Source organism: Aotus nancymaae, unplaced genomic scaffold (assembly GCF_030222135.1).
Source record: "Aotus nancymaae isolate 86718 unplaced genomic scaffold, 86718_ANA_hifiasm-v0.15.2.pri h1tg000009l, whole genome shotgun sequence".
NCBI classification, from domain to species: domain Eukaryota; kingdom Metazoa; phylum Chordata; class Mammalia; order Primates; family Aotidae; genus Aotus; species Aotus nancymaae.
This window is the reverse complement of record NW_026988420.1, coordinates 16,538,140-16,561,956: the sequence shown is the minus strand read 5'-3', so window position 1 is coordinate 16,561,956 and position 23,817 is coordinate 16,538,140. Positions and strand designations below refer to the sequence as shown.

At 43.9% G+C, this 23,817-nt stretch overlaps 2 protein-coding genes and 1 pseudogene across 5 annotated transcripts in view; 2 read left to right on the top strand and 1 right to left on the bottom strand.

Annotated features, from left to right (window-relative positions):
- The window catches only part of NEK3 (NIMA related kinase 3), a 28,095-nt gene extending 24,124 nt beyond the window's left edge, over window positions 1-3,971 (top strand). For all 4 annotated transcript variants that reach the window (XM_021674550.2, XM_064373608.1, XM_012466208.3 and 1 more), the window contains 4 exons: window positions 413-556; window positions 803-937; window positions 2,847-2,973; window positions 3,439-3,971. In XM_021674550.2, coding sequence (XP_021530225.1) covers window positions 413-556; window positions 803-937; window positions 2,847-2,973; window positions 3,439-3,532 — 500 coding nt within the window. In that variant the 3' untranslated portion in view covers window positions 3,533-3,971. The remainder of the gene's footprint in view (window positions 1-412; window positions 557-802; window positions 938-2,846; window positions 2,974-3,438) is intronic.
- A 3,514-nt stretch (window positions 3,972-7,485) lies between these two features.
- LOC105726682 (melanoma inhibitory activity protein 2-like) lies at window positions 7,486-9,290 on the bottom strand (annotated as a pseudogene).
- Window positions 9,291-20,573: 11,283 nt separating this feature from the next.
- Window positions 20,574-23,817, top strand: part of NEK5 (NIMA related kinase 5) — a 78,349-nt gene continuing 75,105 nt past the window's right edge. Inside the window, exon 1 of the mRNA XM_064373607.1 lies at window positions 20,574-20,690. Within this exon, the coding sequence (XP_064229677.1) occupies window positions 20,574-20,690 (117 nt within the window). The remainder of the gene's footprint in view (window positions 20,691-23,817) is intronic.

The following is a 23,817-nucleotide window of genomic DNA, read 5'->3' as shown; positions in this document are numbered from 1 at the left end:
ACCTAGTAACTTATTTAATGTTTTAGGAATATTTTATTTACCACAAAAGAGAGAATAGTATTTATCAGTAAGAGCCATTAGGAAGAGTAGTATTTATTGCTCTATGCAATATAAAAAGCATGTTCTACAGTGTGCGTGTAAGTCCTCCCAGAGCTTCATTCTTGTACAGTGTGTAATAGGTAACTATATACATTTTTTTTTTTAATTCAGTCACATTAACAATTCATTTTAACTTTTCATTTTGGAGTTTTAAAAAAATGTCCTTGGCTTAGATCTGAAAGAACATTGTTGCTAGATCTGAGTTTGAAAGAGAAAAGAAACACTTCCATATTGTTGTTAGAGTATGTGTGTGGACAGAGATGAATACATAAAATAACATTCTTGGCATTCCTTTCTTACACTTTAAAATCAGGTAACAAGTCAGTCCATCTGCAGAAAGCCAGTTCACCAAATCTTCACAGGCAACAGTGGGAGAAAAATGTACCTAATATAACTCTTACAGCTCTGGAAAATGCATCCATACTCACCTCCAGTTTAACAGCAGAGGATGATAGAGGTTAGTAGTCAGATTGAATACTATTATTTTAGTAGAGAACTTTTTCTAATAGTTATTCAGTGTGCTAGAGGTTTTTAATGTCTGTGAAGGGTAATTGGCTTCACACATCAGAGCATTGCTCATACAGGTGAGTGAAGCAGATTTTAGTTGACAGTCAGATATAATTAACTTTGCTTGAAAATATGATCTGGAAGGTACATGCTGAAAAATCTTTATTTGACACAATTTTTGTCTTTTCACAACTAGGTGGTTCTGTAATAAAGTACAGCAAAAATGCTACTCGTAAGCAGTGGCTCAAAGAGACCCCTGGCACTTTGTTGAACATCCTTCAGAATGCTGACCTCAGCTTGGCATTTCAAACATACACAATATATAGACCAGGTAATTCATGTCTGTATGCGACCTTGGAAACCCTTTGACTTTTTGAAGATTGTGGTAAATAGATACAACATAAAAGTTACATCTGAACCATTTTAAAGTGCACAGTTCAGTGGCACTCAGTGCTTCACACTGTTGTGCAGCCATCACCACTATTCATCCACAGAAATTTTCTCACCTTCCAAAACTAAAATCAAAGGGTTTCTCCTGCCAGAAACCCTTTGATTTCAGAGTTATAGAATAATTCATAGCATTGTATTTTTGCATGTTTTTGCATCTTTTCTAGCCAGTCTTAAGCTACAATTAAAATTTTTCATAGAGCTACATTACTTCTATTTGCTCATTTGTTTGCTTATTTTCATAATCCTGCTACTACTATCCTTGAAGAGTAGCCCATTTTTATCATGCAAATATGCCATTGCCTTAGCAACAACTCCAAGATTTCTTTTGCTGTATGCCTAAACTCTGTTACCTTGAATAGAGCTCAAAAAGAATGAACAATTAGGATTTGATTTTTAAATTTTTTTAACAGACATTTTTACTAAAATTGTATAAAATAATTTTTATAATACTATCCTTAGGAATCTAGGCCAGTGATCTGCATTAGATATGTATATATCTATGTGTGTTATAATTATGATAATTTAACTACTAAGCTACCTTGCTAGGTTAAGATCTAAGATAAATTATACCGAGTAGAGCATGTAATGGTATGGCAAGTCTGACTATATTTATTGCAACGATTGTTTATTTGGTCAATATTTATTGAATGCCTAATATAGGTTAAAACAAAAAAAGAATAAAACACATTTCCTGCCCTAAGGACGAAGGAGTTCATTACCTGGGAGGTCAGCACACTGATAAAGAATGATCGTGCTCTGTGGTGTATGCATTCAGACAGAGAGGAGCACCGAACATCATGAAAGAAAGCCCTAAGGAGAGGCTGATGCATGGGAGGGAGGTGTTAAGGAAGGTTAATGGTTACGAATTTTAATTTAGCAATCTTAGGTCCTGGCTTTTGTGTCTGGTTTAGTGAAGTTTTGTCATTTTAGGAAACTCCCTGTTCAAAAAATGAATCATAGTTCTATTTTGAAATGCCTTTTATAAGATTCAACCCATGTTTTTAGGTTAGGTTTTCATGCTGTTTATGAAAAATCTAGAAATAATTACTACCTGGAAAAATTTTTTAAAGCATACATGTAGTCCTCCTTCAGTTCCTACTTTTCTTCCCCCTTTGTGAAAACTTGGGATGGGAAAGCTGAAAGGAAAAAAGAAATTGCTATAATCCAACTTCCAAAGGTAACTTTTATTGCCTTAATATACATTCTTATATTTGGAGGGTTTTATTGTAATTTTCCAAGTTTTTTTTTTCTCTTAAAGAAAATCATGTTTATAGGCTGGGTGTGGTGGCTCACGGCTGTAATCCCAGCCCTCTGGGAGGCTGAAGCAGGAGGATTACTTGAGCTCAGGAGTTCAAGACAAGCCTGGGCAACATAGCGAGACCTCATCTCTACTGAAATAATTAGCTAGGCATGGTTCCGGACACCTATAGTCCCAGCTACTTAAGAGTCTAAGGTAGGAGGATCTCTTGAGCCTGGAAAATCGAGGCTGAACTGAGCTATGATCATGCCACTGCACTCCAGTCTGGGCGACAGAGTGAGACCCTGACTCAAAAAAAAAGGAAAAAGAAAGTACTGTTTATAAATTTAATTCACGTCCTGGTGCTTCTGCTTCAGGGGCCTGATTTATGCCCACAGTCGTGTTGGGTAATGTGTGGAGACGCTACAAAAGAGTTATGGGACATGGTATTGTCCTGAGTTAGCCAGCAAGCTTGTGGAGGAGTTTAGTCAAACTGCATGAAATAAGTAAATACTGTGTAAATTGGTATATTTTCTGTTCATATCTCCTGAAGGTTCGGAAGGGTTCTCGAAAGGTCCCCTGTCTGAAGAAACAGAAGCATCGGACGGTGTTGATGGAGATCATGATTCTGTCATTTTGGATCCAGAGCGACTTGAGCCTGGGCGAGATGAGGAGGACACGTACGTTGTGATATGCGTAGAAAGCTTTAGCTGTGTGTGTGTGTGTGTGTGTGTGTGTGTGTTTGTATATGTGTGTGTGTGAGTGATGTAAATTAGACCATGATAATTTGAGGTTTAGTAGGGACCTATTTCATCATAAATGGATATTTATATCCTGACCTTTTGTCTGGGATGTATTACAATTCTTACACTATGATTATAAAATTCCTAATTGAGCCCTAAATCTATAATCTTTCAGCTTGGACTTGTAATTTTTTAATATATTAGGTTTTACATTGTGAAAGTTTTAGAAACAGTAAAAGAAGTGATCTGTTGGAAGAACTAACAATTTCTTCCCTTCAGTTGCCTTATGGAACTCATTTTTCAGAAGCTTAAATACTGTTATGGTGGTGTTCTGTTTTGAATTCATCAACAGATACTGTGGCCCTAATGTAGAGGTTTATGGTCCAAATTGTTTTTTCACAGGGACTTTGAGGAAGAAGATGACAACCCCGACTGGGTGTCAGAACTGAAGAAGCGAGCCGGATGGCAAGGCCAGTGCGATCCTGAGTCACACTGAGGAGAGTCTTCAATAAGGAGTTCGTGTTGGGATGATAATTAGTTCATGTGACGTATATTTTCTTTTGGAAACAGAATGAAGCACAGGAAACGCTTAATACTTAAAATTGTTCTTGATTAGTATCATGAGTTTGAAAAGTCTAAAACCCTGTAAGTTTTGAACTCAAGGCAGTAGGTATAGTGGAATGAGTGTGAGCGTCAGGCTTTGCAGTCCCATAGAACAGAAATGGGATGCTAGCCTGCCTCTACCTACTTGTGTGATTGTGGGAAATTACTTGACCTCTTTGAGCCCCAATTTCCTTAACCATAAAATGAGGATAATAATGCCTACCTCAGAAGGATGCTGACCATATGTTATTATTCACGTTATGATTTGTGTTTATTATTATGTGACTTTTTACATTTCCTAAAGGTTTGAGAATATATTTAATTATGATATAGTAATGTGTGCAATTTTTCAATGTGACCTGATTCTGAGTAGTTTGAAAATCATTCCAATGACCTTCACCAACTACCAGCTGTCCTTAAGTACAGTCCCTCATAGGATGCACAAAAGAGTCTGGGTTGGAGGGTCAGCCCTGGGAAGCGTGGGGTAGTCTGCAGATCTTGTCAGAAGATGGCAGTCCTGTAGATGACAAAGGAAGAGGCCAGAGGTGAGAAGTGGAAATGGTAAATGTCAGAAACTAGAGAGTGATTTGAACGAATGAGGGACACACGGCGCACGTGTGCTGGGTCCTGTCGTGTGTTAATGTCATCTAATAGTGTGCACTTTAGTGAGATGAGAATATTTCACAAAAGAAGAAACAAGCTTCACTCAGTACCTCTCACAGGGACATGAGCCAGGCAGATACAGGGAACAGTGCTAAACTGAAGAGTAGGGGAAAATACATTTAGGGTTATTAACAGCACTTGCTGAAATCTGGAATATATACATCTCTCTTTTTTTTTTTTGAGGTGGAGTCTCGCTTTGTCGCCCAGGCTGGAGTACAGTGGCACAATCTCAGCTCACTGAAACCTCCACCTCCCAGGTTCAAGCGATTCTCTACCTCAGCTTCCCAAGTAGCTGGGATTACAGGTGCCTGCCACCACACCCAGCTAATTTTTGTATTTTTAGTAAAGACAGGGTTTCACCATATTGGCCAGGCTGGTCTTGAACTCCTGACCTTGTAATCCACCTGCCTCGGCCTCCTAAAGTGCCGGGATTACAGTTGTGAGCCCCTGTGCCCAGCCAGGAACATATACATCTTTTAAAGATTTAACAATTTTTGGCTGGGCATGGTGGCTCACGCCTGTAATCGCAGCACTTTGGAAGGCCAAGGTGGGTGGATCATGAAGTCAGGAGATCGAGACCATCCTGGCCAACGTGGTGAAACCGCATCTCTACTAAAAATAGAAAACTTAGCTTAGTGTGATGGTTTGTGCCTGTAGTCCCAGCTACTTGGGAGGCTGAAGCAGGAGAATTGCTTGAACCCGGGAGGCGGAGGTTGCAGTGAGCCGAGATCATGCCACTGCACTTAAGCCTGGTGACAGAGCGAGACTCCATCTCAAAAAAAAAAAATTTAACAATTTTTAAATCTTAACATGCAAAACCTGTGGTATAGAACCCAACCTCACCCATTTGCTGTATTTACATATAGACATCTTTCATCTTTCATCTCTGGTGGTCTCCGCATATCTTTTCTTGTTTTTCGGGACTTTGACATTTTTGAGTACTGCTTAGGTATTTTGTAGACTGTTGCTTAATTTGGGTTTGTCTCACAATTGGACTAAGGTTATGGACTTTGGGGAAAACCACAAAGGTGAAGTGCCCTTGTCATCACATCATTTGAGGGAGTCACAGCATCAGCATGACTTATTCCTGGTGTCGTTCACCCTGATCACTAGAGTAAGGCAGTGTCTGCCAGGCTCTCCACTATAAACTTCGTAATTTTCCACATTCATGCTGTGTTCACTATAAGCAAGTCACACAGTCCAGTGCGTACTCAAGTGGAGAGGAATTAATCTCCACCTTTGGGGGTGACTTTGGGGGTGGGAATATAATCCAATAATAAGTCGTTTGTTTTCTTGCTTCAATTGTTCTAGCTCTGGCCGTTGGGAATTGTTTCAGGTCAGCTCGCATGTCCCTTTGATGTGCTCCTATCCTTTTGGAATACTTCCTTCCTTTCTGGCACTACAAGAAGATGGTCCAGACTCATCTTTACCTTCTCTGTCTCAGCCCCAGTATCATCCATTTCAACAAGGAGCCTTGGTTCCCACTGGTTTACAAACCAAGATCTGGGTGCTGGGTGTGCTTGTTGCTCCTGGGGTGTCACTGTTCGTAGGCCCTCAGCAGACAGCTAGGAAGTATATGTATGTACACTAACCTGTGTACACTGTATAATTGTATAACTATCCACACATCCCTACAGTTATTTCTGTATCTCTCCATCTGCACATATATTAAATTAAGCATGAGTCCATACTGATGTCTCCAACTAACCCAATACTACAAGGTTCATTCTAGCCTTCTCCTCATGCTTTTTTATAACTTCTCTCCCTGACAATGAGGGAACTGGCTTGCACCATCTACCATCCGCATAGCTGTTTACTCCTAGTCTATTTGTAAAGCAGTTTCCAAATCATTAACCCATACCTCTGGGAGAAACAAATTTACCAACTAGGGTACAGAGTTTATGTATCTTTCCTATTGTCTCATGGTTTCCAGTCAAACACCATCTCCCAAAATTATTTAGGTTAGCTCTTTGAAATTAGTTTACTACTCTCTTGAAGATTTTTCAAGTTAAAGCAGGCATGGATAATTTTAAGGATATTTCCAGATACTCAGCTTCCATATATACTGTATTCCATGCCTCTTATCTTCAATCTTAGCATTGCCCAAGGGTATAAACATTTCCAAACCATCAAACAAAAACAACTTGCAATTGTGTACAGTTACTGAGAGACTGGATGAGTACTGGAGAATAAATCCTTTTGAAAATCAAATGGCTTATGGGGTTTTACTTTTAATAAATTTTCAGAAGACTAATGGAATTATCAGTTCATGATTATAAACCATTTTTGATGATAGATTGCTATAAGATTCTTGAGATACAACTAGGCAAAAATGGAAGGGACACTTGTAACAAAACTTTCATTTCTACATACTTATTTCTCAGCACTTACAGCCTTAAAAAAAAAAAAAAGGAAGCAAATCAGTGTTAAACTTTATTGTAGCAAAAGTTAGCATTCCTTTATGGATACAGGAACTAATGACATGAGGAGCCCATCCAGGGCTTAAAGAGATGACTTCTCAGTACTTACTTACTTATTTGAGATGGTGTCTCACTCTCTTGCCCAGGCTGGAGTACAGTGGCATGATCTTGACTCACTGCAACCTCCACCTCCCGGGCTCAACCGATTCTCCTGCCTCAGCCTCCCGAGTAGCTGGGACTGCAGGTGTGCAATTTTTAAATTTTTACTAGCGACAGGTTTCACTGTGTTGGCCAGGCCATGCTTTTCACACACAAACTAACTAGTCCAGAGCTGATGTCCCCAGCTACCCACTTTATCAGCCTTCCACAGGACTCACGTGGTCTGGGCCACTATTCCTCTGCCCTAATCACCCCAGAGCCAGGTACCAGACAACTAGGGACAGCCCCTATGCCCAGAGCCAGCAGAAATTACTCACACCATAATAGCTAACCTTAACCCGGTTCACCTTGCCTCACTCATTCCTTCCCATGGAAACCACAGTAAAGGCTCTTGCGCATGTTTTCCCATCACTCCTGCCTTCTCAGTGACCACAGTGCCTCCCTATGTGCATGGCATAGTACTTTCCCTTCTCTTGATCTGTGAGTCACAAACTGTCTTTTCAGTGGCAATAGACTCTTGACCTGTTAGTCTCTCCATACCTGAAGAATAATAAAACATATGTATATATTTTAAAAATAAACTACAATTTATTTAAGCATAAAGTTACTTTCCCATTGGTCTACAACCACAGTCGACCTGGTGTCCTTGTGGAGGAAACATCATCCTACAGTCCTGTTCCCACAGAGGCGACAGGAACCAAGTGTCAGAAGGAGCCCTGTGAGGATCTGGTAACCTACCACAGGTTGATTCTCCTCTTTCGTTGGTAATCTGATGATGCAGAGGATTTCCTGGGCCTTGTGAGCCTCTTCCTTTCCCCTCGGGAAGCAAAGGTGAGAGTCTGAGTGGACCCTCCAACAAAGTTGGAGGACAGAAAAGCTCTCGTTTCAGATGAAGGTCCACCCATTGGTGAGGGACCATATGGGGAATGTTCTCTGCCAAATGCTGTATTTGGAACATAAAGTGCATCAGGATCTTTTCCTAACAGTTTAAACTGTATTTTGGTTAATTTTTATCTGCTGTGAGCATTTTCTTTCCTTAAATCAGTTTCCTTCAGCAGTCCGAGCTGCCAACCAATTACGATGTGCTTTTCTCTCAATAGGCAATAGTCCGCCGTTGATAATAATGAATAGTTCTCTTGAATTCTTCGAGATCTTTGGCTCGCTTTCTATAGGTCTCCAGCTTCTCAGTGGCATGGAAGATCTTTTTGTCTACTTTAGAAAATTTATCTTCTTTCTCTAACTGGCTATTTTCCTGTAGTGTTAATTTCCTATAGAGTCTCATTTCATTTTCTTGATAGAATTGAGGCATTAAGTTTCATTGAGGCTTCTGATTCTCACTTTCTAAATGTGTGTTTTCTGACTGCAAAGATGCTTGTTGAGTCTGAAGATGTTTAATGCACTGTGTAAGCTCTTCCTTTGTTTTTTCAACTTCAGATAACTGAAAATCAATTTGGTTTCTTTCTCCTTCCAGGATTTTTAAAGAAGCATTTAACTTAGCAGCATGAATCAGTTTCTTCAAAGCTCCTTTTGGAGGATGATCTAAGTAAGCACCTTTTCTGATTCACTGTTCATTGCTAATTTCAAGTTCTCATCTTCCATTATGTCTTCCCCAAGCACAGCAGCCCAGTCTTTCATCTTCAGCAAGCGTTCAGTCAGAGTCTCGATGTGATTGTCTTTATCATTTAGAACTTGCTCTGCGTGTACTCTGGAGTCTTCCAATGTTATTTTGTGTTTATTAAGTTCACTCACTTGTTCTTTCCATACTTCAGCTTCTTGCAAAAGCTGTTTCTGGCTTTTCTGAAGATGAGAATTTTCATTCAAGGCATCTTTTATTGCTATCTTCAGTCGTTCCTCATTCATTTGAGATATCTTGAAGATGATTTTGGCTTCAGCTACTTGTGATTTAAGAGATTTTGACTTATCTCCTAGAGACTGTATCCTTCTTGAAATATCCACCATCAGTTCATTTTGTTCAGAATGTTTTGATTTCTGTTCTTTTAACTCTTTTTCGAGACCAAGTATTTCATCCTCAAGTTCATCATTGGACCTGTCCAGCTTTTCACATGTTGCCTCCAAACTTCGTGCCTCTGTTGCCTCCTCCTCAAAGCTGGCTTCCTTTATAGATGACTCTACTTAATAGCCTTCATACTCTTTTTTAACAAGGGTAAATTTTTCAAGTAGTTTACATTTTTTGTCGATTAGTCCAGAAAGCACACCGGCAAGCTTTTTCTCTCTCCTCACATAAAGCCGACTCCTAACCGATCTCAAACTTTCCACAAAAAAATGGGAACAGCAAAAAATCCAACAATAGCTGCCCATGTCACAAATTCCCATGGAAACCCATAGGAATTAGAATCTGCTGTCATATTTTGAGGCAGTGCTGCCACAACCCTGCATAGCTCCACCAGGACCAACCCCAAGTAGGGCTGAGAGGTAGAGCCGGGCTCCTGCACAGCGCTAAGGCTGCTCTGGCGGTCGCCACAGTAACCGGGGCAACAATAAGCAGCAGAGAACATGCAGCCTTCCATTTGGAACTGAAATCTGCATGTGGCAACCAGAGCTGACCACTGCAGACCACCTGCAGTAGGAGCTAGGGGCACACACAAGCCTCACAGGTCTACGCTGCCCACCCCTGCCCCCTTGTTACACTTTACATCCTGAGGCAGCACTAAAACCTATATTTTAAAACAATACCACATGGAGAGAAAGACTCAGGTGATCCAGCATCCCAGCTATGCCCATCCCCCAGCTGACACCCAAACTAAATGTAGCCGTGTGCATGAGCCCAGGTGAGGCCAGCAGAAGAACCTCCCAGCTAACAGAAGGATAAGCAATAACAAATCATTGTTTTAAGTCCCTAAGCTTTGGGGTCATTTGTCATGCAGGAGTAGCTAACTGAAATACCTGCCGCCTTATCACTTCGGTGTGTCAGTATTTGTAGTCAGAAATCACTAATTTGGGCACTTGACTAAGATTATGCCTCATGGTAAATTCTGATAGGGAATTTTATAGGTAAAATAGACATTTTCTTATTGACCTTTGCTTCATTGAAGAGAGATTTATTTAGCTCCTCCCAAATGAGACAGATTATGCTTTCTAGATTAACTCCTTCCAGGAAAGGGCTCACCTCTGCCTAGCATGATCCTCATGTCCCATTATGACCGAAAAATGCTCATCTCGTCCCCAGAAGGCCCAGGGCACTTAGAACAAGGCTGGCACATAGAGAGTGCTCCTCTTCCCTGTCCATCAACTGACCTGCTCTGTGTCCATTTCTGAAACACTGGCACTCCTTCAGCACGGATGATGCGCCGCCCTGCAATGAGACATCATCTCCCGCGCGTGCACGTATCTCCAGCTCACCCGGAAAGCTCTCTCCTTCAGGAGAGGAACCAAACTACCTACAAAATGTCCTTCATGTACTAGGTGTTCTATAAATATTTTTGTTTAATCGGTTTCTGGAGATCCGGAGACTCTTTTTGTTTTTGTTTGTTTTTGCTAGGCACCAGTTGACTGCTCTGAAGCCGGCGCCCATGTTGACCTGATTGTGGGTGCTCACGTTGAAGCAGAGGTCACATCTGCCACTCCCCTGCTCACAGCCTCCACTGGCTTCTCAACTTGCCCTGAGACAGAGCCTTCGCGGCCCTCCATGCACTGGCCCCAGCTCCCTCTCCTCCCCCACTCGCTCCCTCCTCCTGCTCTGCTTCTGCCTCCCACTCCCCCTTGTCTTTCCCTGAACACAGCAAGCCTGCTGCTGCCTGGAGTCTTTTGTGATTGTATTTCCTCTGCCTGGACCATCCTTCCTTCAGGGACCCATGTGGCGACTCCCTCAAGGGTTTGTTTGAATGTCACCTGTCACTGTGGCAGCTCCCACCCTCACGCCAGCCCTGCATGCTCTATCTCATTTCCTTCCCTTGTCTTTCTCCCTAGCTGTCTTCCTCCATCATGGTCTGACATGCCACAGACTTATCTATTTGTTGATCATTCTGTAAAGGTCCAAAAGGGCTAAGATGTGGCTGTTTTCCCAGTCCCGAGGACAGTGCATGTGGCAGGTGTTCAGTGACTATTGAGAAGCGAATGGACATGAGAGAGAGGCAGAGCTCCTGGGACCTGTGTTTCCCATTCACGCTTGTTCTTTGTGCTGCTACCTGTGGCTGTTCTGCAAACAGCCTTCTCCGTGTCAGGTGGGGGCAGCAGCCTCTGCAGCACCCGAGCCATGGCTGACACATCCTCCACAGAGCTCCCAGCCCACAGTGCGTTCTCAGGAAACTGATCCCTTACTATAAAGGCTGTGGGGACTGGAAAGAGGGTTTACGTGATACACCCTTTGGTCATATTGTCAAAATTTGCCTCTAAACGTCTCTTTCTTTCATTAAGTTCCTCCCTAATCATTGCCACCTTGTTTCTCTAGGACCACTCCAAGAGGCCTCGCCAGCACCTAGACCCAGTAGGCGATGCTCCGCAGCTCCACGTGCCCCAGACATGCCGGCTTTCCCCTAGAGTGGCACTGACCTCGCTGTCTGCCCACTCACCCCTGCTCTTCCGCCCCTCACTGCCTGATAAGTTCAAGGGCAGGGACGGTGGCACCCGTGTCCGGTGCACATAGGTGACATTTAATGAATGCTCACTGAATGGATGAATGAATACATACATGAATGAAGCAGAAAAAATACTGAGGAATCTGAAAAGTCAGACAGATGGAAATGACATAGAAGGAACTTGAGAGTTAGAGAATTTACTCTTGCGAACCCGGGATTCTGCCTGCCATTCAGGACCAATAGGTGTCCACTAAATACAGCTTTCCAAGGACAGGAGTTTCACAGCTTCCCCTCTTCCTCTTCCTGGCCAGAGCCTGTTGATTCAGACACCAAATAAATAAATAGATGAGTGGGCAAACTGCATTCTCAGGGTTCAGTCTGTGCTCATGTCCTAAAGCTAATGCTTCATGTGGAATGCAGTTGAGGTCATGGGGTTGAAGATGAAAGGTCCTACACCTTCTCTTGGACACTCTCTTCTCCCAAAGGGGAGGGTCAGGGGCTTCAATCCTGTCTATGAAAAAATTCTAAGGAGATACATTAAATCCTAAACAAATAACTAAAGAGCTAAGTGAGGCAGTTTGCTTTTACCAGTGGCATTTTGAAATTTACCAGGAGGGTTTTTTAAAAATGTTATTGGCACCAAAGAAATGGGAGGGGTGCTCCTGAAAGGGGCGATGCAGCAGCATGAACCACTTGGAATGGCTATAATTATATTGTCTCCTGCTCTCTAAGCCAGTGACAACGTGTGCTTAGTGAGCTCTTCCATGATGAGCAGACCCCTTATTCCTCTTTTTCTGGATTTGCAGCTGCATTCCAGGGGCAGCTTAAAATAACCCAAACCCAGGCCAGGCTGCAACTGATGTGGGACCCTCCAGGCTACAGAGCCCGGGACAGCGCCACATAGAGTCTGCAGCCATTATGCTGCATGTCCTTCTGGGGGATGCTAATGACCAGAGGTTTGGGACAGCCAGGAAATACAGCCTGCCCTCATCTATTCCCTTTTCTCCTGGAAGAGATGTCTGTAGGGATTTGGGGTGCACTTGGGAGGACCCAGGCAGAAAGAGAATGGCAGAGGCTGTCAGCCTGCTGCACAGCTGCAAACACGCTAAGAGAGACAGATAGGCAAAGCTGACATCTGTCAGGAACAATTAGCTGCCATTAAGCCCTTAGCCTCTGCTCAGCCCTCTGCAGAGTGTGAATGTTTGCAGATGTCCTTCTGTTCTAATACCGTCTCTTCTTCACACACATGGAGAAAAAGGAAGCTGGGAGTACATGCTGCAAGAAGTAGTCACTTGATTCCCAAGGTCAGTTTAGCCCAGGAACAACAATGACCCGTTCCACGGGTGCTGTGGGACAACACACGCAGAGTCGGATTGTGTAACTAGTCATATAACGCCTCATTTAATCCCTGAATAACTCTATGAGGTGGGTCATATTCAGCTCGTTTCATGCACAGGGAAACTGATGCTTAGCGGGGCTGAGCGGCCTGTCACCAAGGTGGAGAAAGCCAGGCAAGTAGAGTCCAGCCAGGAACGGCTGTCACACTGGAAACGCCAGCGCTCTCCTGCTCCCCTTGCAGGTCGAGACTGACTGCAGCATCTCAGGCCAATCCCAGGAAACAGGAGGGGCAGCTCCCACCTGAGGTGTAGGGGGCTGGAAGGGACATTCCTCTTGGGGACCCAGAGCTGACTCCTGGGATTTCACACTTAGCCCACCTGCCACCATGGTAGGTGGGGGCTGGAGCCGTGAGTTCAGCCTCTGACTCTGCTATCTGGGCAAGTCCCACCACCTCCCTGAGTGGCAGTGGTTAATCGCACTGCCCGAGAGCCGGCCATAGAGTGCATTACCTGAGAGACCCTGGCTCCTGAGTGTGGCCCACAGAGCAGCAGCCTCACAGCACCTGGGCCCCAGCCCACAGCTACTGAATCAGAATCTGCACCTCAACAAGACCCTGACTCCAGGGACGCATGTTAGAGTCCAGGACGCCCTTCTGAGGCCCACGCTTGAATTCCGGCTTCAAATCCTGGCTCGGCCATTTAGTGGCTGTGATTCCAGCTGTTACTTCATCACTCTGTCAGGAATCGATTCAGGTTTTGTGGGCTACATCTTATACAATCTGGAGTATTTTCCTTAAGAAAAGAAGGATATAAAATTACAAATACAAAATTAGGAACAAAAGTGATGTTTGGAATGTAAAGACTTTGCTGCCAATTACAAATATCGAAGAGCTGACAAGTACTGAAAAAACGCTAAACAATCCAGATACCTAATTTCATGTTTTTATCAACCAGTACACTTCTGAAACACTTTTATCCGGTATTTTGGGGCTCTGATGGACTCTTCATATGGCTATGATTTTATAAAAGATAATTCAGGCTTTCCCCAACCGGGTTGATAGAAATGTTTCACCAGGGAGAGTTGGAATGTGTAGAATATGCCACCTTCATGCGTAGACATACTCATTAGATAGAACACTGCTACCGATTTCTGCCCTAAAAATACAACAGCTGCAGTGAATTGTATTTCTTGCAACTGCCATTGAAGAAGAAAACAATCCATGATGTGCTTATAAGCATATAGGCCACATTAAGTACATTCCTGACAAGAGAGGGCTTTGTTGATGAGAATCGACTCTGCTAACAGTTTTACAAGTCAGGTAATTGGGAGGATTCGCCACAGTAGCTTTGGACTCCATGTGCTACAGGTCTGGGCTTCCTCTACTGTTCATGTTTCTCTACATAGACACAGAGACACACCCCGTCACCGTGCCCCTGGGTGAGTCAGGAAGTGGACAGAGGGAGTAGTCCTGGGTCCTGGAAGCCATTCCTGTACAGGGAGCACTTGATACACAGGAGTGGTAGCAAATCATCGGAACAGATCTTGCTCATTCAAACTAATTGTATCCCCAACTCAATGAGCTTTTCCCCTGAAAATCACTGACGCTTGACACAGGGAACGTGCATGTGCTGGAGGGAACGTCGGCAAGAGGAAACCTGTCTTAACCAATTACAAGTGAAATATTAATAACCCATTTTGCAAAACTTCCAAACACATGACCAAGAGAATGCATGGCTGCGCCCCTTCCAGAGCCTGACAGGGGCCTGAGCATCACAGAAGCCTTGAGGGTGAAGCTTCAGTGAATAGCCCAGTGAGTGGCCTCTGCACTCCGGTGTCAGTTCTTTCTCCAGGAAATGGCGGGAATGATAGTATTTTACATATGGGCTGTGTGACAGCTGGGGAGAATGGGCATGTAAAGGGTTTCTATGTACTTATCATGGTGCCTGGCATATATTTAAGGTTCAACAAGTGGTAGCCATCATCAATGCATTCTTCCCCTGTTGAAAACATCTTATTTATTTTTGTCTGTATTTTAGTTTAGAGAAAGGAGCCACATGGAGCCAGGCGCTGGCTTGGGTTTGGCCCTTCCAGCCATCCAAGCATGGACCCAGCCCAGCCTTCCTTCCTAGGTTTGCATCCCAGGAGGGCCTGGCTCCCTGGGTAGCCATTGGCCCAGAGCCCCTCAGGGTCACCTCAGGTCAGTTACCCAAGAAATCCTTAAGTTTCATCTTTTCAATCATCCACCTAAAATGTATTTTACCTCAGTGATTTTTCTTCTGAGAATCCTCTTTAAACACACTCTTTCCACTTTCAATTAAACCAACAAGAATTCAATATCCTCCACCCCTCCTTCCTTCTCCCTTCCTCCCTTCCTCTGCCCTCTGAGCATTCCCGTGCATCATTCTCCAGCCTCTTTCTCACTGCATCCTCAGGCTCTGGGAAGCTGAGTGACACCCCTGAGGTGATCCAAACCAGTGTTTTTTTCATTCCCTTATACAGAGGAGGAGAAGTAAGGCCCCCTTAATACTAACCTGTGGGCTAAAGCCCTAGTCCCCACATGATGACCAGGCGGACGTTCCCTAAAGAGCATGAATGTGACTTACAGATGCCAGCCCACCCACCTCCCAGCCCCACACTGCACCTGCAAACATCACTACTGGGACAAGTCCTAATGTGTATGATAAATTCTATTGTTTGCTGAGAATGATAGCAAGGAAAACCTGGCCGCCAGCCCCCCCCCACCCCCGCCCCAGGTGGAAAACTGCTTGGGGCATTCTAAAGTAGCAAAACAGTATATGTATATCACACACCGGTTAAAACAATTCTTTAAGTACGGGGCCGTGGCTCCCTCGTGGAGAATGCTTTCTAGTTTGTCTGTATTCAGAGGTAAGCAGGCACCAACTGCCTAACTAGTTTATTTTTGTTCCATGATAAAACACAGAACACCTGTTTGTTAATAATAATCACCTGTTCAGAGAGAATAAATTCGTGGGTCAGCGTCTGCTTGAGGCCCTCAGCCTGGAATGCTCTTAGCCCCCTGAGGCTCTCAGCTTGGAAGGCTGTTGGCCACCCCCAATAGTCCCCCACTTTGCTGTTCTATCTGGGTGTCTGCTCCTTAATTCCTTCAGCGCCGCTGGGGTGGGGGTCCCTACAGATGAGCTGGTCTCAGAACAGCACCGTGGAGCTCCGCAGGGCAACTGCTCCTTCCTCTAAGTGACTTGCCAGTGGACCAGTGACATCCAAGGTCTCCTCTTTCTCAACAAATTGCAGCAGGTTGGTGGGGCTATGATGCTGCCAGGTGAAGGGCAAGGTTTACTAAGCCTGAGTAAGGGACTGGGGGCAGCTGGGGACAAAGAGGAGTTTGCTCCAGAAAGGGTGCTCAGGGAAGGAAAGAGAGGGAGAGTGCAGAAGCAGGAATTCCAGAGGCAATCATATAATTCAAGAACAAAGATGGACAGGCACCCCTAGGTTCCTGAATCCCCCAGTCTTCTGCCACCCTGCCCTGCTCACATATCCAGGTACCCTCACACACCTGAGCCAATCCAGTCGGCTGTTTTCTGGGAGATGCTAGGGAAACCCACCTGCTGCTGAGGACTGGTGCCCTCAGTGAGTCCTGCGGTTTAAAGACAGTGGTCCTCAGGGCTGTCAGAAGGGCTCCGTGCTAAAAACAGTTCTGCTACTTGCTAAGTATGTGTTGGGCAAACTACTTAACATCTCTGAGTTCACTTTCCTGAGCTGAAAACGTGTTGATGGGGCTTAAACGAGATGATGAAAGTGCCTGCAGCAGCACCCGATAGATCACATAGCATCATAATCCTGGGTTGACCCCGGTTCTCTGCCCCAGGGAGTTCTGAATTCTCATGTCCTCAACTGCAGACTCAGTGCCCTCCGAGAATGTCGCCCCTCTCCTTCCACCCTAGAAGTTTGAGTAACTTCTTTCCTGTTTATTGAGAGATCCGCCCCAGTGTCCGCTCATTCCCTTCTGTCCCTCTGGGAATTTCCTCCATCAATTTTTGCTTCCTTTTTCATACCTGTCACCTGAGCTTCCAAATATTGATCTCTCTTCATCCTAAAAATATTTCTGTGCCTCATCCCTGCAGGCTCACATGTGATCTTCCTTCTCTTTACCATTACACTTCTCAAAATAATGATTGACATATCTTGAATGTTTCTCTCGAAGGTCCTCTGTGAATTATTAGTGCCAATTCCAGCCATGCTTCGGGGTCAGCACTTCCTCCTGCTGCCTCTGCACCTTCAGCTCCAACCTGGAACTTTCCTGACAGCCCCTCACTCCTCATCTCAAGTCATCTGTATCATTTAATGCAACTGACACTTCCCTCTTTAAAAATCTTTGTCTGGATATTTTGGAAATGTACACTGCAGTATAAAGGGGTGGAAAGACACAATGTCTGGGATTTACTTTAAATTACTTCAGCAAATAAGAAAAAGAAAAGGAGGAATAGAAGAAGTAAAAATGATACACAAAATCTTGACCATTATTTAATTCAAGGTGTTCGGGGTGGGTATACGGGGATTCACTCTTAGTCTCTGTATTTCTATATACAAAGCAATTGACATTTCCCATGATAATTTAAAAAATTATTTTTAGTTAATTTTTGGAACAAGGTCTCGTTCTGTCATCCAGGCTGGAGCACGGTGGTGCAATCACAGCTCCCTGAAGCCTTGACCTCCCAGGCTCAACCGATCCTCCCACCTCAGCCTCCTTGGTAGCTGGGATTACTGGCATGTGCCACCATGCCCAGCTAATTTTTGTATTTTTATTAGAGATGGGATTTCACCATATTGGCCAGGCTGATCTTGAACTACTGACTTCCTGATCTGCCGGCCTTGGCCTCCCAAAGTGCTGGGATTACTAGGGTAAGCCACTGTGCCTGGCCAGAATTTTATTTTTTTATATTCAATAATTATTGGTATTATGATCTATTTTCTTGTGATAAATTATGTAGTACTAGTAATTTTAACAATTCAGAAAAAAATTCTATGAGCAGGAAATATAAATTTCCATTTCTATACTTTCAGCAGTATGACAGGATGATCAGTAAGACTTTTAAGCATGAAAAAGATAACTGGGATAAAATTCTATCAGGAAAGTAGAATGAAGGTATGATTTTATAAAGCATGTGTAAGAATTTGAGAGAAGAAATTTGGGTGTGGTCACTGACACATGAAATTAAACAAAAACAAGTAGATCATACACCTACTGATATTTAGAGGGAGATTCACTGCCAAAGAAACTAACATTGGATGTTCCAACTTCTAAACAACTTTCCTTTTACGGGCTGCATTCCCCAGCCCCTTTGCGCCACTCCCAATCCACATATTGAAATCTAACACCAGTAACTTATAATGAAACTGCATTCGGAGATAAGAACTTTAAAGATGCAATTAGATCAAAATAAGGCCTTTAGTTCAGCCCTAATCCAATTTGACTAGAGTGCTTTTATAAGAAGAAGAAATTTGGGAAAGTGGGGCGGGGGCGGATAGATGATTTTCAGGAGGAAGGAGAAAAAGCATTGATGTAAACTTATGATTTTTAAGAGTTTTTTTGTGGGTTTGTGTGTGTGTGTGATGGACGATGGCGAGTACCATATCACCGTACTGTTCAGATTCAACTGGATATATTTTACTTGCGTCACTATTTACAATTGCTGGAAATTACTTTTTTTTTTTCAACTACTTAAACATTTTAGACAGAATGGGCAGGGTGGGGTGGGGATGGGACGTGGGTGCAGACGCGTGGGCAGCGCTAGTTTCGTTAGAGTCCCTTGGCAGCTGCCGCTGTGGCCCAGAGAGTAGGAAGCAGTTCCTGTCTCACGTCCACCTCTCGGCAATATGTGAGACCTGTACAAGAAACACTTCCTGTCTCAGTTTAGCTCATCTGTAAAGCTGGGAGACTACTGCCTTGCGGGGTTGGAAAGAAAAGAGAGAACGTCTGCGAAGCGGGAGCTCTATTGTCAAATACAAAGCAAAGGAATCCCGACCCAAGGCAACAGGACCGGGGGGTGACTCTACCGGGTCTCCAAACTCCCTGGCGCCTGACCCTGCCTCGCAGTGCAAGGTGCGGACGGGTCCCCTGGCCATTCCAGCGCCGCCCCCGTCCCTCCCCGCCCTCGCCCCGTCCTCGCCCCGCCCCTCCCCGCCCTCGCCCCGCCCCGCCCCGCCCTCGCCCCGCCCTTCCCCGCCCCTCCCCGCCCTCGCCCCGCCCGCCATTCCTCGCGCGGCTCCGCCCTGGCTGTGGGGAGGCGCAGCGGCTCCTGGAACCCGAATCCTTTCCACACGCTTGCTGGCTCCGCGGAGCCGACGGAGCAGGTATGCTGCACGGGTTGGCCTTAGTTCTTGCCCGAAGCCGCCTCAGGGCTTCGAGAGCCGTGGGGAAAGGGAAGGAGTGTCCGTCCGTGGCGGTGGGGGCGGCCCAGAGGAGGCCTAGCGTCCCGGGCGCGTCGGTCTCCATGGCAACGGTCCACGCTCTGAGCTCGGTCCGGGTCGGCGTCCTGCTGCCGCCTCCGGGGGCGGCCGTAGGGGAGATGGAATTTTCCTAGACTTGGGGGCTTTCACCCTCTGGTGCCACTTGGGCGGGAGGGTCGCGTGCCCTCAGTTCCCAGCTGGTCACCTCCGGTCCCAAGTCCGCATCTGTCTCTCTCAGAACCCGGTCCTCGGGTGTCTGCAGCCTCCCCTGGCTGTGGAGCTGGTTCCCAGTTCCCTGCAACCCAGTGGTACCCACTTCCTACCCTGACATGAAATTATTCGAAAACAACCCCCCTGCTCACCCCATTAAAAACAACAGCAACAACAAAACTGTATTATGCCCTAACTGTAGCATAAAGGGGAAATAGAAGGAAAGCAATGAGAAAGTACATATTTCAATCTGAAAATGCTTGGCACTACTGCCCTTGAAGAAGTAGAGAAGTAGCCAGTAGTCGCGCCTGGACAGTCGCCGGAACCTGAGGGCAGCAAAGGCAGATTGTTAGGTCTTCGGGACCAGGAGCAACGTGGCCGGTGGAGGGCGTGATTTTCCCAAATGGTGAACAATTCTTGGTAAACCTCCAAACCAAAGTGCAATCAAGACTTGATTTACGTGTAGTTGCATTCCTAGAAAAAAAAATCAGTGTTCATTAAAACTGTGCAAAAATACTTAGCATTTCCGTGTAAAATGGAGTTTGGTTCTAGCCACAGATAATTACAAACAGATTTTTCCACACACATGAATTACAGGAAGACTCTCCAAGGTGGTAGGGCTGCGGGGTAATCCTTTATTGTGCGGGACTGTCTCTCGAATGGCAGCATCTCAGGCCCCATCCACCTGGCAACTGCATGCCTCTGCATCTCTGGGGGAAACAGCCTCCCCACCCTCATAATATTTCCAAAATTGCCCCTAGGGGGCAGTACGTTCCCACTAAGAAACGCTGGACTGTAAAAGTTCACAAGATTAAGGACATACCGGGTATATAGTATCTTTCGTTCTCAGAACAAACTTGCAAAACAGGTATTGTTATTCCATTTTAGAAATTAGGAAAGTAAGGTTTTGCCAGGTTAAGTGACTTACCCAAGAACACAGGGCACAAGTGTATCAAAGCTGAGCTATGACCCATGTCTGACCGAGAAACTGTCTCGTTTCGGTTGTTACCTGTGGCCACAAGGTAAGTTACTTGTCTGTCTTGGCAAGGCTGGGAGGAAAGTTTTAGCAAAGTGAGTTCTTTAACACTTTAGTCATCGATTTTCTGACTTTGTTAGTCTTTATGAGACATGTGTGATACATTCACATTACTGTAATTCCAGGAACCTCAGCCCATCCGAGACCATGGATAAGTACGATGTGATTAAGGCCATCGGGGAAGGTGCCTTCGGGAAAGCATACTTAGCTAAAGGGAAATCGGATGGCAAGCATTGTGTCATAAAAGAGATCAATTTTGAAAAGGTAAAGTTAAGAAGTTCAAATTTCTATCAATTTTCAGTGGGATATTCAGCTGGCTTTTAATTCAATATAAACAGGGAGTTTGTATCTTTTTATAATTACAAATTTTAAGCCATAATTGATTTTTGTTAATTCAGCCTCCTAAGTTCATTGTTCAAACAGCAACCAATGATCTTATTTTTAAAAAGAGGCTGGATACAGTGGCTCACCCTGTAATCCCAGCACTTTGGATGGCCAAGGTGGGAGGATTGTGTGAAGCCAAGAGTTCGAGATAGCCTGGGCAACATAGCATGACCCCGACCCTACCCAAAAAAACTTTTTTAAATGAAAATATAAAATAAGATCACATCTCTGTGGCTCCTATGACCCTCCTTAGGGTGCCCTGCAAGGCCTTGTGAGATGCCACCCTCCTCTGTTGCCCTGACTGCTCTGGTGTACTTCCTCTCTCCTTATTCAGGTCCTCTACCAGGGATTTTCTGCAAACATCCTAGCTAGGGTAGCCCTCCAGCCACAGTCACACCTCATCACCTTATCACACTACCCTAGTTTTTTTCTTTTTCTTTTCTTTTCTTTCTCTCTCTCTTTTTTTTTTTTTCAAGACAGAATCTCTGTCTGTCACCCAGGCTGGAGTACAGTAGCATGATCTCTGCTCACTGCAACCTCCACCTCCGGGATTCAAGCAATTCTCCCACCTTAGCTTCCTGAGTTGCTGGGACTGCAGGTGCATGCCACCATGCCTGGCTAATTTTTTGTATTTTTAGTAGAGATGGGGTTTCACCATGTTGCTCAGGCTGGTCTTGAACTCCTGAGCTCAAGTGATCTGCCTGCCTTGGCCTCCCAAAATGCTGGGATTAAAGGCGTGAGCCACTGCTGCTGGCCTGGTTTATTTTCTTACTAGCATGTATAATGTTCTGCAATTACTTTGCTGTCTTAATTATTCACTTGTTTGTTATTTGTCTTCCTCAGTATGCAGAACAGTTCCTGACACATAATAGGTGCCAAACAAATTTATTGAGTGCACTGAATGAATAGAGGAAAATCACATGTAACTTTTTGTCTAATAATTTTGGAAAATAAAAATAGCTAATTAAAAATTAATCATTTTTCCTAACTCCACCTTAGTCATTGTTTATGTCACTCTCTTTAGTGATATGTTCATTTCAAAATATATTGTTATATAACAAATAAATTGTTTTTAGAATTAATTTTAAGGCAAGTCTTGTTGGTCAGATTCTAGAGAATTTATAAATAAGAGTAGCATAAAAAGTTCCATACAGAGTGTGTGCAAAATGGACTACCCAAGTTACACCATGTGAATATACTTAATGCCATTGAATTGTGCACTTAAAAATGGTTAAAATGATAGAAATTTTATTTTACCACAAAAAAAATTTGCAAGAAATCCTACCCAAACTTTAAGCTCATGGGTAGATGACTGGCTTCCAGGGATAATGATTTATTTCCCAAAATAGGTCTATTTTTTTTTTTTTTTTTTTTTTTTTTTTTTTTTTTTGAGATGGAGTGTTGCTCTGTGGCAGGCTTGAGTTCAGTGGCACAATCTCGGCGGCTCACTGCAACCTCTGCCTTCCCGGTCCAAGCGATTCTCCTGCCTCAGCCTCCTATGTAGCTGGAACTATAGGTGTGCACCACCACGTCGGCTAATTTTTGTATTTTTAGTAGAGACGTGGTTTCATCATGTTGGCCAGATGGTCTTGATTTCTTGACCTCGTGATCTGCCTGCCTTGGCCTCCCAAAGTGCTAGGATTACAGGCCTGAGCCACTGTGCCCAGCCCATCTTTTTGTGAATCTATGGCATGTTCGTAATAATGTCCTCTTATTCTAGTGGCTCGCCATAGCTTCCTTCCCTGACATTATTCTGCTTACTCTCTTTTGTTTATCTGACTGCTTTTCCTTAGGCTTATCTCTCTCTTCAACCTCTGTATGTCTCCAACCATGTGTCCTTTCCTGACCTTCTCTTTCTGTACATTGTCACCTAAACTGCCCCACTTTAGTGTTTACCACTATGCAGATCACACTGAAGTCTCTGTCTTTACCCCTGACATCTTTCAGTGCCCTAGTTCTGCATTTCTTCTGCCAGCTAGATAATTTTAGGCAATGTCTGTGTTAGTAATCTATTGCTGTGTAGCATATTACTCCAAACTTAGTGGCTTAAAGAATAAACATTTGTTACCTCGGAGATCCTGTGCATCAAGAATTTAGGATGACAATCACTGAGACCACCTTGGAGGCTAGGTATCACAATTGTACCCAGAAACAAGTATTACTAGCAATTCTTCATTGTTGTAAGCAGGCCCACTTTACCTCCTACATGCTGTGCTATGGTAATGTCAACAATGTGTTTATGGTAGCCAGGCTCAAAACCGTGGGGTCATTTGTGAGCTTATTCCCTCTCCACATTCAGTCAGTTGCTGAATACTGTTGACTCTTTCTCTTCCTTGAAGTTGCTTCAGTTCTTTTGTCCATGCCTTGGGTCACTTGGGTCCTTCAGTCACTTTCTCATGGCTCCAGCCCAATTTTGACAATGCCCCAGCCATGCCCCTAAACCTTCACTGGGATGAAGGCTGTAGAGGAAGAGTTGCCTAGGTTTGACTACATAAATTAGAAAACGTTTGTATGTCAAAACAAACACTATAAATAAATTAAAAGAAAACTGAAAAGGTGTCCAAATATTGACTTAATGGTGTTAGCCTTTTATTAATAAAAAGATAAAATCCGTATATGAAGTCATCATACAAAAATTTGAAACTCATTAGAAAACTAAGAAATTAGGAGTCTATTCAAAGGAAAACCCCATTAACAGAAAACAAATGTCCAACAGTAGGTAATTTGTTAAATAATTTATAAAAAACTAAGTGGCTGTTAGAAGTCATGTTGTAGGTGAAGCTGACATGGGAAAATTTCAATGTTTGCAGTGTTTGAGAAAATAGTAAGTATAGGGCGATAGAATCTTTGTAAAAATATATATATTCTCCATGTATTTGTATACCTACAAATATGTTCATATATGTACAAAGAAAAAAGACACACCAGATTGTTAATAAGTGGCGTTTACCTTGTACATTTTTTTGAGATAGTTTCATTCTGTGGCCCAGGCAGGAGTGCAGTGGCA